A 14,077-nucleotide genomic window follows, 5' to 3' on the forward strand; every position below is an offset into this window, starting at 1 on the left:
TATGCTGGTTAATGAGTATTTTATTAATATGTATAGCGAATGACACACGCTTCCTAGTCGTTAAAATATATATAACAAATTTATAGCAATTACAAGTTTAGAACGGCATAATCTTTGTCCCTGTTTTAAATGCAATATTAGTATAGTCTATTCCAAACAGAAGGCAAAATGAAAAGCGCCGTTTTTACATATTGTTTTCACAATTGTTGTTTCTAGACTGTTCTAGGTTTCTTGAAACTCTGTCTGATGCTGTTCCTGATCCCGGATGCTTTGTCGTAAGTCCATTGTCTGTTCGTCTTGGTGCCAAGTAATATTCCCAAGACGAGAATGATTAAGCACAAGAAGACGATCAAAAACCAAAGGTATAGCGGGAAATTATCTGGAAATATAAAACAAGATGTTACAGTTTACAACAGAAGAACGAGCAAAGAGGCGTCACCTCGTCACATAGATACAAACTTATTTCGTCTACTTTGAGTATCAATTAGTTTCTACCGCCCTCCAAAAATTACTTTATTATAAATTTATCTATTGCATCATAGAAGTCTATCATTTCCTGAGTTAAAGCTTACATCTTTATTAATATTTTAAGTGTTTGTGTTAGTTTGTTACGGTTTGTAGCTAAATTACTGAACAGATTTAGGTGAAGTTTGGTCATCGCTCCCCATTTTCTTATAGACCTCTTATCGCCCCCTAATGGCTTTCAGCACTCACAATGGGACATTATCACCCACTTTGGGAAAGACTACTCTATAACCTAAAGGCAATAGAAGGAGAGATTCTGTCTTTGATTACCAGGTCGGGTAACTGTATGTGGTTTTTCTAATACAATTCCCTCTAAAGGGGTTGATACCAAGTAGGTGGCCAAATATGAATAGTGAACCATATTATGTCAACGACATACATAAATCTGTGTCGTATCGGCCCAACTCTGGTTCAGAATAAGGTGGAAAGAGGGAAGACATGAAATTGAGCTTTTAATCTTGCTGAGGATGATATTTTTTCCCAATCTGACTGGAAAATCGTGCACTGTGTGAAAAATTTACATAAGAGCACGTTTTGACAAATCGCTGTTCGGGTTTTGACGATGTGTTATTATCAAATAAGCAAAGCCAGTAACATAATGGCGCCCACCGAGTTGTTTATACATTGAACTCTTAATACCAAATGTCTATAACATCTTTCTTATCTATAATATAAAAATGAATCGCTGAATGTCTTGCTAAGCGCAAATTTCGAGAGAAGATGAACCGATTTCGCTAATTCTTTTTTTATAATATTCCTTGAAGTACGAGGATTATTCTTACGGAGAGAAAAACTATAAAAAATTGCCTGAAAAGGTCTAAAAATAACACTTTTCTATATTCCCATACAAAAGATTCGTAATAATATTTAAAAGTCAATTTGAATTTTAATACCATACCATAAAGTTTAAGTGTTAGTGGAGGGGTTCCGGGGAGGCAAAACAATTGAGTGACGTTAATATCAATATATCGACTGTTGGGCGGTACGAAGTTCGCCGGGTCAGGGGCCTTATTCTCTATCCCGCACGTTATTTTGACAGTGTGTAACGAGCACGTAACACAACGCATCATGTTCAGGACTATAGAAATTTGGCTTACAGAATACCATTCCACGCACATTTCTCGAACATAACATGACACGGCCGCGTTACGCGTTTACACTATCATACAGAATAAGGGCCCAGTTTGGTTGTAATATTGGTAGTTTATATTATTAGTATTTCGCTCACCTGTAAATGGTTCGAGCCAGAGCAAGTTGTCAGTGGTTTGCCTAGACAGTTCCACAGTCTGCCCTGATATCCTCACGGCGACTGTCCACGGATGGCGGTTCAGCTTGCTCGACTCTTCGATGTGGAGTAGGCAGTGACCGTCCGTCAGTGATCCTATGAAAGTAAAACCAGGTGGGATGTTGTCCGTTGAGAAACCTGTTTGGAAAAATATGTTTTATCAATACTTCTTTTAAAAAAAATCGTTTCATCAGTTGAGAAGTTACAAGTTACAAATCAAAAGAATTTATAAGTATATAAAAAGAAAAATGCTATAAATTAGATTGATTCGGTTGCGTGGTTATATAGCGTGCGCGGTACGACACTGCTCTAGCGTCCCGGATTCGAATCCTGGGACGGGCAACGTGATATTGAGTTTTTCTGTTCAGTATCAGCCTGGAATCTGGGTTTTGTGTTCGTATTCCAATAGTTTCGACCTCTATCACATCATCGGACGGAAAGCCAAGGCGAAAGCTGGTAACCTGGTTGCACCCCTACCTAACCCTTCGATGATAAACGCATGTCGTCTGTTTATTTTAGCTTCATGTTAAAAAGTAGTTATTTTCCGCTATATTCGAACCGAACCGAACCGAACCGACCTTTATTTGATATCCGAGATTCCCGAAAATAGGTAAAATTTGAGGAGCCGATATTAGGCTTTAAAAAGATCTTACCTAGGCCGTCGATACGGACAAATCTGCAGTAGCGTAAGGCCCTCTGAGACTGGACCCTGGCTTCCACCACGAGTCCGTGTTGCCCATGCCAGAAGTGCCGCACCACTATAGGCTCTGAAAAAATAATCACACTATACAATTTTAATATATATATTTTTTTATAATGTACAACCGGTAAGAATCCAGTTATATGTTATATAATATATAACAGTATTCTTACCGGTTTACTTTTCGTATTATAAAATCTCAATTTGTAAGTGTGTTTTCTTATATTATGTAGTGTTTATATTTATAAATTATAAAAGTCTTCATTATGTTAATGTTTTAAGTACTACATTCTCTCGTTGTTTATCTTCTTCAGCCATGTTGATGGGTACAAAATGTCCGTCTTTATATTTTATGTATATAAAGTGTAATAAATAAATATATTCAGTCGTCGACATCCTTTAGTTGATAATGATGTCAATTTCCAATGGTAGCACGTTCAGGTTATTATGGATTTTGAATTTTAATCAGATCAAAAAGTCGGCAACCATACCTTCGATGGTGACTTGGAATCGCGCTCTCTGTTCCACCATTTGGTTGGCGAGTCCCACGTGACAGCTCCACTGGCCGCTGTCTCCGGCCACTAGTTTCTTGAACCTGACTCCACACTCGCCTGCGTCGAATCCACTTCCAACGTATTCCAGATGGGTAGAGGACGTATCTGGCAAACCAGGGATTTTCAATCATGCTATAATGGTGCGTAATGGCCATTTATTTATCGTCCACACTTCTTAACTTTTTTTTTATTACTTTGAATGACGAGACGAGTTTGCCGTTCGTCTGATGGTAAGCGATACAACAGCCCATACACAGTAGAAACACCATCCAACACCTTGAATTACAAAGTAATGTTTGGTATTCCACTGCGCTCGCCATTCTGAGACGTGATATGTTAAGTCTTATTATCTCCAGTAATTACACTGGCTACAATGCACGTCGAACCGGAACACAATAATGACTACACACTGCGGCTTGGCGGTAGAAATAGACATTGCGGTGGTACCTACCCAGGCGGATTCTCACATATGAGAGACCTACCAACAGAAAAACAGTTTTTACTCACTCACCTAATTTCATACATGGGCGTGCATTCGGTGAGATGAAAGTTACACGATTTACTAAAGATTAGATCCCAGAAGAGGTTGACGTCAGACAAGCGCCTAATTGTGACAACAAAATTAAATTTTCCTGCAAATTGAACAAGTCATACTTACCAGGGTCTACACTGAACGTGGTGCCATTGCGTGCTCTGAAGTAGCAGTACGAGATAGGGGCAGGAATAATGCAAGTCATCGTCACTGCTCCTTCTATTGTGAATATGTTATATCTTTGGGCTTTTAGTACTGGTTCTGAAAGAAATAACCATTAGTATTCTAAAGTATGCTTCGGTGGCGTAGTTGTATTACGATACGACTGCAGTGCTGTGGTCTTGGTTTCGATCTCCGGGTTGAGGAAAGTGTTCTTGGGTATTTCAACTCAGTATCAACCCGGAATTTAGAAGTTATGCCCGATATGGCGATAGGCTCATCCAAATCACATGGGATGGAATACACACGGCGGAAAATGGGTATACTACTTGCCAGCCCGAGCTGGTTACTTCGGTTTGTACCTAGTCTTTTGTATAAACTTTATCCCTAATTTAAAATCTCCATAGTTATATAAGTGATTTTAATAGTTGTTTAGAAATAATAATAATTCTTATTCTTTGTTTTGACGTATCATAAGTGCAACTTTGTTCGCCTACGTGATAAATAAAGTATTTTATTTTTATTTTATTTATTTATACCTGTTGCGCTTCTGTCTACCTCTTCAATGATAAAAGGCGTGTATGTGGGTGTAATATTCTAACGAAAGTAAAAGATAACTTATTTAAATAAACTATGACGCCATACTACACCATTATGTAGTTAGATTATAATAAGTAATAAAACGTCTATGTATTATTCGTGTTTGATTGAATTCTGTGTTATGCCTTTCATAAATAAATACAAATTTAGGGACAATCTATTATTTCCATAACAACTCAAAGAATTGTGCCTCACCCGTAACAACCTTGGTTTGAACTTGAGGATCCTGCATCATCCAAGGGCAGATGACAGGCAAGAATCCGTAGTGTGTGCCGACGTCAGTTTCAACGCTGCAACGCCACAAACCGAGGTCACTCACCACAGGGCTCGTGATGCGGAGAGTGCACACGTGCGAGTTCGCGTTGGACTGATAGCTAAAGGATATTTAGATACAGTAAATTTCTAAAATTAAAAAGATTTAAAACAAATGTTATGGCAAAGTTGTTGATGGTTTAGTACTGTTTGGCCACTGGTGCTCGCCGATGTTGACGCCTCCTCGAATATAGAAGGTTTGGCGATGAAACTTTCTCGTAATATCTCAATGTTTCCAGAATGTCACGGAATCTAGATAACGGACCTAAATTTACGAGAGAGTTACCGACCATTACGAACTTTTCCAGAATGTTCCACAGACGTCTATGGAATAGCGGCAAGGTATAGACGACTCGAGGCGGACGCAAGTCAGTCTTTGCGACGCGATTAAAAGGGATAACTACAAGCGATATCGAAGCGAACACTATGATTTTTGTGTGTCTGCGTAGTGTTGTGATGATATTTAAGTTTAATAACATAAAAAGGAACGATTCAAGTCGATTCATTCGAAGTCAAGCTTCAGAAGTCAAGAAGAAACCAAGTCCGTAAACGAACGTATTTCATATTATCGCAAATGGAAGAACTGCGATCATGAGCCCTATCGAAACGCAAAACTACTGTACAATTCGCAATGTATTTGTTTCTAATTGTGTACAGGCGCGACTTCATCATCAGCCGCGATCACTGGCTATCCATTTACAAAAAAACAGAAGAGCAGAGATCCACACTATTTTTCAATGGTTGACATTATCTGGACTATCCTGTCAGATTTTATTTACTGTCACATCTAATACAGCAGACCGTATGTGATGTCAACGTTGTGGACTAAGGCCAAAACCATCTCAGTAGTAGAGGAGGTCCGTGTTCAGCAGTGGGACACTATATAATACAGGTCTCGTAATATTAAAGGACAATTGTAAGGCTTACCTGGTGGAGGACCAGCCGGTGACGTACCGATCTTCTCCCACTCCTTGAACGGCAATGAGCACATTCCCCAACGGGTCGCGGAACTTGCAAGCCCGTATATTATGTGATTGCGGCACCGAACACGCTAATACTACTGTTGGTCGCTGCTTCTCGACTGTCGTGGATACCACCATCTTTGAATCTGGAGTCATATTTTTATACGGGTAAAGCATAGCATCTGGTGGTGTAGTGGCGTTTAGATAGAGTATCGATTGCCGAATTTTTTTCTTTTTCACCGACTTTAAAAAAAAGGAGGTTATCAATTCGACGTGATTTTTTTTTTTTGTATGTTTGTTACCTCAGAACTCGCTCGTTTATGAACCGATTTGGAAAATTCTTTTTTTATTCGAAAGAATTTCTCTCCAGATTGGTCCCATAAATTTTTTTCAACATCGCCTCGGTAGTTTGGTTTTAAAATTAAAAACTAGAATAATTATGTCGTCCAAGAAAACGAAATCGCGAATTTAGCTTTCCTGTGACGTATTTAGTTATGTTTTTGCATTGAGTTTGGTTGACTGTACTTCTCACATACTTATACATATAGCATCACACCTTTTCCCCCTTTCAGGGGTAGGCAGAGGTGTAACATTTCAGCGCGATAGTCGTACAGCGTGCGAAACACATTAGTTGTGTTTTTGTGTTGGGATTAGAGGACTCTACTTCTTACATACAAATATATAGCATCACACCTTTTCCCCTTTTCAGTGGTACTCAGAAGTGTAACTCCTAAGCGCGATAGTCGTATCCTGAGCGAAACACAACTATGCCATTGAGACGGTCTATTTTTTACTAACACAAAAAAGCAAAAAATAAAAATAATTTTAACAAAAAATTAAACCGCCTTCAAAAACTAAATTTAATTTCTCATAACAAGTATATATTGGATACCAATTTTGGAGTCGGTGCCTAATTAAAATTGCTAGTTAAGCTAGATAAATACATTAACGAATATACGAAAACAATGTGCTGCCAGCGTACAAAGTCAGCAAGTCAAATCGTCACCGGAAATGGAAGCTATTAAGGAAATATTTAAATTTGTGAACTGTACACTACCCAAATTCTTCGCCTGTTACATATAGCTGGTCAAATGTGGGTGTATTACACTCCCTGCCTCGAAAAAAGAGGAAATAAAAAGATAAAACACCATGCATGTGCTTGGTATTACAGCTTTCACTGTGTATGTTTGTTAATAGTACACGCAAACCTACTCCTTTTAATTGATTTGAAAGAACTTTAGCTCATACATGGACTATGCAACAAATATAGCTACCTAACAATTTTAATTAGGCACCGACTCCAAAATTGGTATCCAATATATACTTGTTATGTGAAATTATTTTTTGGTTTTGAGTGATTTTTGAAGGTGGTTTAATTTTTTGTTAAAATTATTTTTATTTATAAAAATCAGGTTCTTAGCAGTAAATGATAATCTTATCTATAAGGCTAATAACCAATACAATTCTACCGTAATTTTCAAGGTTATCAAGTTTACTACAACTAAGAATTCTAGGCACTTCCTTAGTGTCTGGTGACATAAAAAAACACTTTGTTCATATGTTATACATTCTAAGCACTGACACTATTATTTGTTCGTTGTAATTATGCACTACACTTTCTACACTAGCTCGAAAGGTTTAGTTCTTTTTAGTCTTCGCAGAAGGTTCGTGTTGTCGAGAAATGATTATCCCTCACCAGCCCCTCCGCACCTATCTATTCGAAGATGGTTATTTGATTAAGTAGGTATAATACTCTGGCATTTTTACTATTGAATTGTTTATATTGAAGAAAGACATGGCTTAAATGTAAAAACAATGAGTTAAAATATATTTAAGCTTATAAGTATATCTCTTAAGTTTCAAGATCTTTTACTAACCTGCCTCCATAACATTGACTACGAAGTTGCGACTTTTAACCAAAACACTTCCAGGTAATCCTATAATCATGTCCCAGGTTCCATCGTGTTCTGTCGTCACTCTCTCCAGAGTCAGTCTACATCTGCCGAACCCGTCGAACACTACAGCTCCCGTGGGATCCTCTAGCCTACAGTAAGTAGCATCTTCTGGACCCACTGTCCTGTTGACTGCAACATCCTTAATGATGTCCACAGCCCCATTTCGGTTATATCTCTCTCTGCGTGGTGAAAATAGTCTTAATGAGATGTCGGTTTGTTTATTGTTTCTGTTATGTGGTTATTGTAATTAGCTAGATAGATAATATACATAATATTATAGCATTATAATCTAAACCCGGGTTGTATACTTTGTTAAAAGTAGGCTATGTAATAAATGATAATGCATTTCATTAATGAAAAAAAAATTAAATCAAAGGAGTATGCAAAGATATAAGAATTCCTGTTGGAGCAGGATTTACACAGGCTGACCCCGGAACGCGACACACTTACATGGGCCACTATGACGGGTATTAACACCCTGTGTACGGTGGTCGCTATCCAGGCGAATATAAAATACAGTAGAAACCGGTTGTAGTGACTTCGATTATAACAAAGTACCGTTTATAACGACTAAATAGCAGAGTCCCAAGAAATACACGTATAAGAAATGAGTACCGTTTATAACGAATGTCAGATATACTGCCTAAATTAGGTAGTCCCTTCAAACAAAACAAACACACATCACGTATTTACTCCCGAACGGGTATGCAGAAGGGTAACCAGGGCATCCACTTTTAGCTAAGTGTGTTGCGTCCCATGCTATGATAGGGGGCGAGCCATCGCCATATAGGGCACAAATTCCAGACTCTGGGCTGATACTGAGCAGAAAAACCCAAATATCACTTTGCCCGACCCGGGATTCGCACCCAGGACCTCAGAGCGCTGCTTTACCGCGCATGCAGTACAACTATGTCGTTAGATGGTCCCTTCAATGTCGTTATAACCGTTTTTAACTGTATATCCTACCACCAAGGATTTATTAATAGACTAGCGATGTTAAGCATGTCTTAAGGTGATAGCTCAAGGTCCATTTTCATACATTTTGTTTCACCTTTAATCTGGGTAACTAAACAAGTATTGACAAGTAAAGAATTTAAATTCACGTCTAGTTAGTGATTAGTTCTCGCAGTTGAAAGAAAAACGTAAAAATAATTAACATGCATGGATATTTCGGCCTTTAAAATTTCATCGTATTAAATTTTAATACGATGAAATTTTAAAGGCATGCATTTTCCATGCATATTAATTATTTTTACGTTTTTCTTTCAACTGCGAGACCTGTTAACAGCTTTGGCGACTTCATTTCCTTGAGGACCAGTGAGTCGACATGTCTCATATTCGTCTGTAGGATCCCTTAGACGGACGTATAGATTATTTCCCTGGACTATTTCCAGATTTGATGGGAAAGCTGCAACTGGCACTGAAAGGTAATAGTTTAAATATAGACCTTAAAGCATTTTTTTTCATCAAATAGGTACTATGTGTCATACTCCAATTATTAATATAAATATAATCGATTTTTAAACTGCAAGCAACACTGCAATGCTAGTTTTAGTGTGTTTATCTTCTCAAAGTTTTACATTATATATATTTCAATTGTCAAAGCTCGGATCATGAAAGTTTCTGCATTAAACATGGTTGCCATTGGACAGATTGTTTTGTTGTACATCATTCCCGAGACTGTAGCGTCTCTACGTCGGAAATGTTACAAATAGTAAATCCGTCTTAGCCGAATTTCGACCACGGCCGCCATTCTCAACAGAGATCAGCCAAGTACGCAGGAGATTTTATACACAGGTGCACTCTCTGTTCCTTCACTCTCATAGTGAGACAATGATTTCTAATAGTATTAAGTTATAGATAATCCATAATCCAAAATCCCAGCGGCGAAAGGTCCATATAACCCGATTCCTATCGACTTCTCTTTATATAGAATCTAATTATCATTAGAACAATTACCAGACCGCATTCATACATATCAGTACCTATAAGTTGGCGAGATCCCTTTCGGAAAATTTCACCTTTTGTTTTAAAGGTATAAATGAATTACTATTGCAACAGCAGCAATAATTTTACCTTCAGCGTGAATGATAAAACGGTGTCTTCGCTCAATTGGGTTGTCCACAGAATTTCCTCTGGATATCAACACCCACTCTCCGATCATATCTTCAGATAAAACTGTAACTCTGACTCCGCATTCAACGCTCTGGTTGGTAAACGGTGTTACTCCGGGAAGGTTGAAGTGTTCCGCCATGATATACTGTCTTCCAGCTGGAGTCCTGATGTGACAGGACTCACGGCTTATAAACCTCTGAGCACCTATACTGACTGATACGTTTTCACCAATTTGTGTGTCGAAGGTACGATCATTCAAATTAATGATCTCTCTATTCTTCTCAATGAATGGGTTTTCGGGATCTAAAATTTGATATGAAATATTATACAAGTTAAATTTTAAATAGAAGCCAATGAAATGAATTCACAGATTAAATTAGATAATTTACAAAAATATCAACCATCTATTTGAAAAAAATAATATAGAACTTTAATTTATAGAAAATACGTACGGAAGGTAACGAAATTCAAATACGAAATTATGATTATTTACCAACAATATAGTATGTATGTTTTACGCACCTTCTTCGATTATAGAGAAAGCTTGCCGTCTCTCCGTAAATGTTCCATTGTTAGTCCTAAATTGTCCTACGACTTGCCATTCTCCGAGCATATTTCTATCTATGGGACCAATTGATAGGCGACAGACGATGCTATTACCTACAGCAGGTATTGTAACCCCAGGAAAATGTGTTTCTGCATTAAATTCATACACTTGTCCCGTAGGAACTCTGTACATACAACGGTCTATGTTGCCACCGCCAGTCACTTCTACTGTTGTTGTTACTCCTAACGGGATGAGCCGAGTAATCCTGTTCAGCTCTGTTATATTGTAGGGTTGCGTGTAGGGGTTGTTTTCGTCTAAAAGTAAATATTATAAGATATATATCACGTATTTGGTACGAAGGGGTAGGCGAAGACGGAACCGTGCCATCACTTTTAGGCACGTGTACTCTCTTACATGCTGTGTGCTGATACTGAATAGATAAATCCAATATCACTCTGCCCGACCCAGGATTCGGACCTGAGACTAAAGAGGACATCGTACGCACGCAATACAACTACGCCTCCAAGGTAGTTTTAGGACGGAGAATAAAAATATTTTATACATTTCACACATTTACATAACTCGATGAGTAAGCCGCTTGAATCATTGTAATTGTCATTACCTTTGAATTAAATAGAATTATCAGCGGTTTTCAATAAATGAACCCAATCACAATCTGCAATCCGATTTTAAGACTGAACCAAACAAAAAACAAATTTATAAGCGGGTCAAAATACTTTGTTCTGATTGTTTTATTTTTGAGATAGATAGAAAAAGTGTTTGGGACCGTTTATTCGAAATGGCGGCTAGTAGCAACGCACCATGCATGTCATCCTTATGTGTAAAATGGTAATTCTTATAATATCAATGCATTACAATGCTGCAATGACAGGGGCCTTATTCTCTATCCCGCACGTTATTTTAACAGTGCGTAACAAGCACGTAACACAACGCATCATGTTTAGGACTATAGAAATTTGGCTACAACGCACATTTCTCGAAGATAACATGACACGGCCGCGTTACGCGTTTACACGATCATACAGAATAAGGGCCCTGGTTTTCTTTATACCAGAACATGAAAACTTCGCAACTTGGTGGTAAAAATAAACATCTCGGTGATATATATTCAAGAAAGGAAGATTCGAAGAAGGAATTCTACTTTTTGTTCCAAGAGAGGACTGTAACGCGGGCGAGTCATCGAGCAAATAAAGCCATTTTAAAGATCTGATAGCTACAAAACATTGGCTCAGTTTGTATGTCTGTTTCTTGCTCACTAGCGCCATATTATTACATTTTTTTTAATTCATATACCTATTAGTTGTTTATCCCCATGCCTCTATGAACACGTTATAAAGTCAACATAACAGTGTTAAAAATAATGATGAAAACCCATAGCTTCTTACTTCTTCTTTTACATCTTTTCTTGTAGTGAGAACTTACTACCTAAACTTACCAAAGAGCGCTAAATTCATTGGCAGTCTGTTTTCGAAAATACCACGACCTCTAAACATTCCGTAAATGGTCCAGTCTCCCAACATCCAACGCTCTAACGGGCCAATTGTGAAGGCACATGAAGCTCCTCTTATCGCAACTTGAAGTCTTGGGTATTGGGAGTCAGGTGTCAGCACCAGATCTTCTCCATTTGGAGTGATAATATGACAGGAGATAGTTGACCCAGAACTTTCCACAACTGGATTCAAAAATCTGTTCAAACTGACGCTGTGGTTGAATAGCCTTTGATTATTGACTTGCCAGTTTGAGCTGGGATTGTTGCTGTTATCTGAAATATTAAAAGTTATCTTTGAAGTTGACTTAATGCCTAATAACTGCAGTTCTATTATAGTCACTAATACCGTCGATTTAAAGTTTAACCCCCTCATTCATAGACGTTATTTATCTAAGGACGCAGCATTGCTGTGATAGCAAGTCTGTTTCTCGGCTTTGTTTGTCTGACAGCTTGCTGTTTGTTCAGCTTTGTTTATCTGACAGCTTGCTGTTTGTTCAGCTTTGTTTATCTGACAGATTCAAGCTGTATCTCAATATTAGCTAATCACAACGGCCCTATGTCTACGGACTGCGAAGACTGCCATGCCGTCAGCACTGAGAAACAGACTTGTTATCACAGCAATGCTCCGTTCTTAGATAAATAACGTCTATGAATAAGGGGGTAAGAATTTTACTGTTATATCAAGTGGACAAAACAATTACGACTCAAAGAGAATGGGAACCTTTTAAATATCGATTGAAATTGGTATTCGTATATTTGATACCTACAATCTAAGTGACAAAATATCGATTAATTTCACTACAAAAAAAAAATGACAAATGAAAAAACCACAATTTTGTATATATGGTGAATATTAGAAAAAAAATAAACTATATTATGTGTGTATACACAATCTAAATGCTTTCATAAATATCATTGCTTCCTTTGTTTTATTTTCATTGTATCTCTTATAGATGGACACAACATGAGTGTTATATATGTCAAGGGGTTATATGTAGTTATATCTAAGGGGATATATAAAAGAGAAAATAAAATTATCGGTCGTATCAAAGTAAAAATTAACAAAAATACTCACGCCAAGCTATATTGACCGCTTGACATCTCTCGTAGCTATTTCCAGGCCCGTAATTGCCACAAAGCGTCCAGTTTCCAATCAGTGATTGTTCCATCGGCCCGATAGTTATCCTACATGATACGTATCTGCTACCCTCGTGTATCCTTACACCACTCATCCCAGTTTCCTCAGAACCACGCTCTCCTCGAGGGTTATCGAAGAAACATCTTTCGTCTTGCTTCATGTTATTTAAAGTTATATCTATGAGTTGACCCGTTCTTGCAACAAGTTCGATATTTGGCAACCATTCTGTGTCTTCCTGTTCGTCTTGGTCTAAAATAATTTTGTTTAACTAAATTACTATATAAGTATATTATTTTATATGTGTATATATATATATGTATGTAAAGAAAATATGAAATTAAAAAATTGTTATAACTTTCCCTGTCCTACGTGATAATAAGGTCTAAATTTTTCGCCAAACTTTATGGCGAATATAGTCAAGGCTTTTACCTGCTGATTTGCAGTGCCTGTTGTATAAGCAGGACAATTAATAACATTGCTGGGCACAGGCCTCCCCTAGTACTAAGAGTGTTTACGCCTTAGTCCACCACGCTGGCCTAATGCAGGTTGGCAGACTTCACATAGCTTTAAAATTCTTATACAGAACTTTTCAGGCACGCAGGTTACCCCACAATTTTTCCTTCACCATGAAAGCAAGCGATAATTCACAAAGAAAAGACATTTAACTTTTAACAAAAGTAGGAGGTTCCTGCCTTTGGGTTTTGAACCTGCGGGCATTCGTCTCGGTAGTCCGTTCCACACCCAACTAGGCTATTGCCACTAAATAATTATTAACAAGACCATTATTAGGATCAAATGCAATGTCAAAAACTGATAACTTACCTCCCATGGCTATGTAAAATGGCTGCCGTCGCTCCGTAAATATTTCATTGTTGCTAAATCTCCCTACTAATTCCCATGACCCAAACATATCTGCATCAACAGGACCCACCGTAATGCGACAAATTGTTAACACTCCAACATCCATTATTGTTACACCAGGAAGTGATCAGTTGCATTGAACAAGTATCTCTGACCAGTTGGAGGTCTGTATTCACATTCATCTGTGTTTCCTGTGCCGGTCACTTCTAAAGTTATTGTTCGGCCTAAAGGCACGTTGCGATTGATTGAGTCCAGATTAGTGATGTTGTATGGCTGGGTGTAGGGATTCTCTTCGTCTGAAATGTTTTTTTTAAATCCAAAT

At 37.8% G+C, this 14,077-nt stretch overlaps 2 protein-coding genes across 3 annotated transcripts in view; both read right to left on the bottom strand.

The window, feature by feature from the left end:
* On the bottom strand, window positions 1-13,723 carry LOC115453329. The gene is made up of 14 exons (XM_037447523.1): window positions 13,717-13,723; window positions 12,832-13,143; window positions 11,703-12,029; window positions 10,222-10,560; window positions 9,661-10,002; window positions 8,863-9,004; window positions 7,507-7,763; window positions 5,595-5,775; window positions 4,551-4,729; window positions 3,723-3,857; window positions 3,002-3,169; window positions 2,464-2,577; window positions 1,754-1,948; window positions 1-379 (listed from the first exon to the last, which is right to left on the bottom strand). The coding sequence occupies exons 1-14, from the start codon at window positions 13,721-13,723 to the stop codon at window positions 213-215; spliced, it is 2,865 nt and encodes a 954-aa protein (XP_037303420.1). The 3' UTR covers window positions 1-212.
* The window catches only part of LOC119188581, a 16,947-nt gene continuing 15,701 nt past the window's right edge, over window positions 12,832-14,077 (bottom strand). For both annotated transcript variants that reach the window (XM_037447381.1, XM_037447380.1), the window contains 2 exons: window positions 13,717-14,051; window positions 12,832-13,143 (listed from right to left, as the gene is read on the bottom strand). In XM_037447381.1, the coding sequence (XP_037303278.1) occupies window positions 13,867-14,051 (185 nt within the window). In that variant the 3' untranslated portion in view covers window positions 12,832-13,143; window positions 13,717-13,866. The remainder of the gene's footprint in view (window positions 13,144-13,716; window positions 14,052-14,077) is intronic.

Source organism: Manduca sexta, chromosome 6, assembly GCF_014839805.1.
Source record: "Manduca sexta isolate Smith_Timp_Sample1 chromosome 6, JHU_Msex_v1.0, whole genome shotgun sequence".
Classification (NCBI taxonomy): domain Eukaryota; kingdom Metazoa; phylum Arthropoda; class Insecta; order Lepidoptera; family Sphingidae; genus Manduca; species Manduca sexta.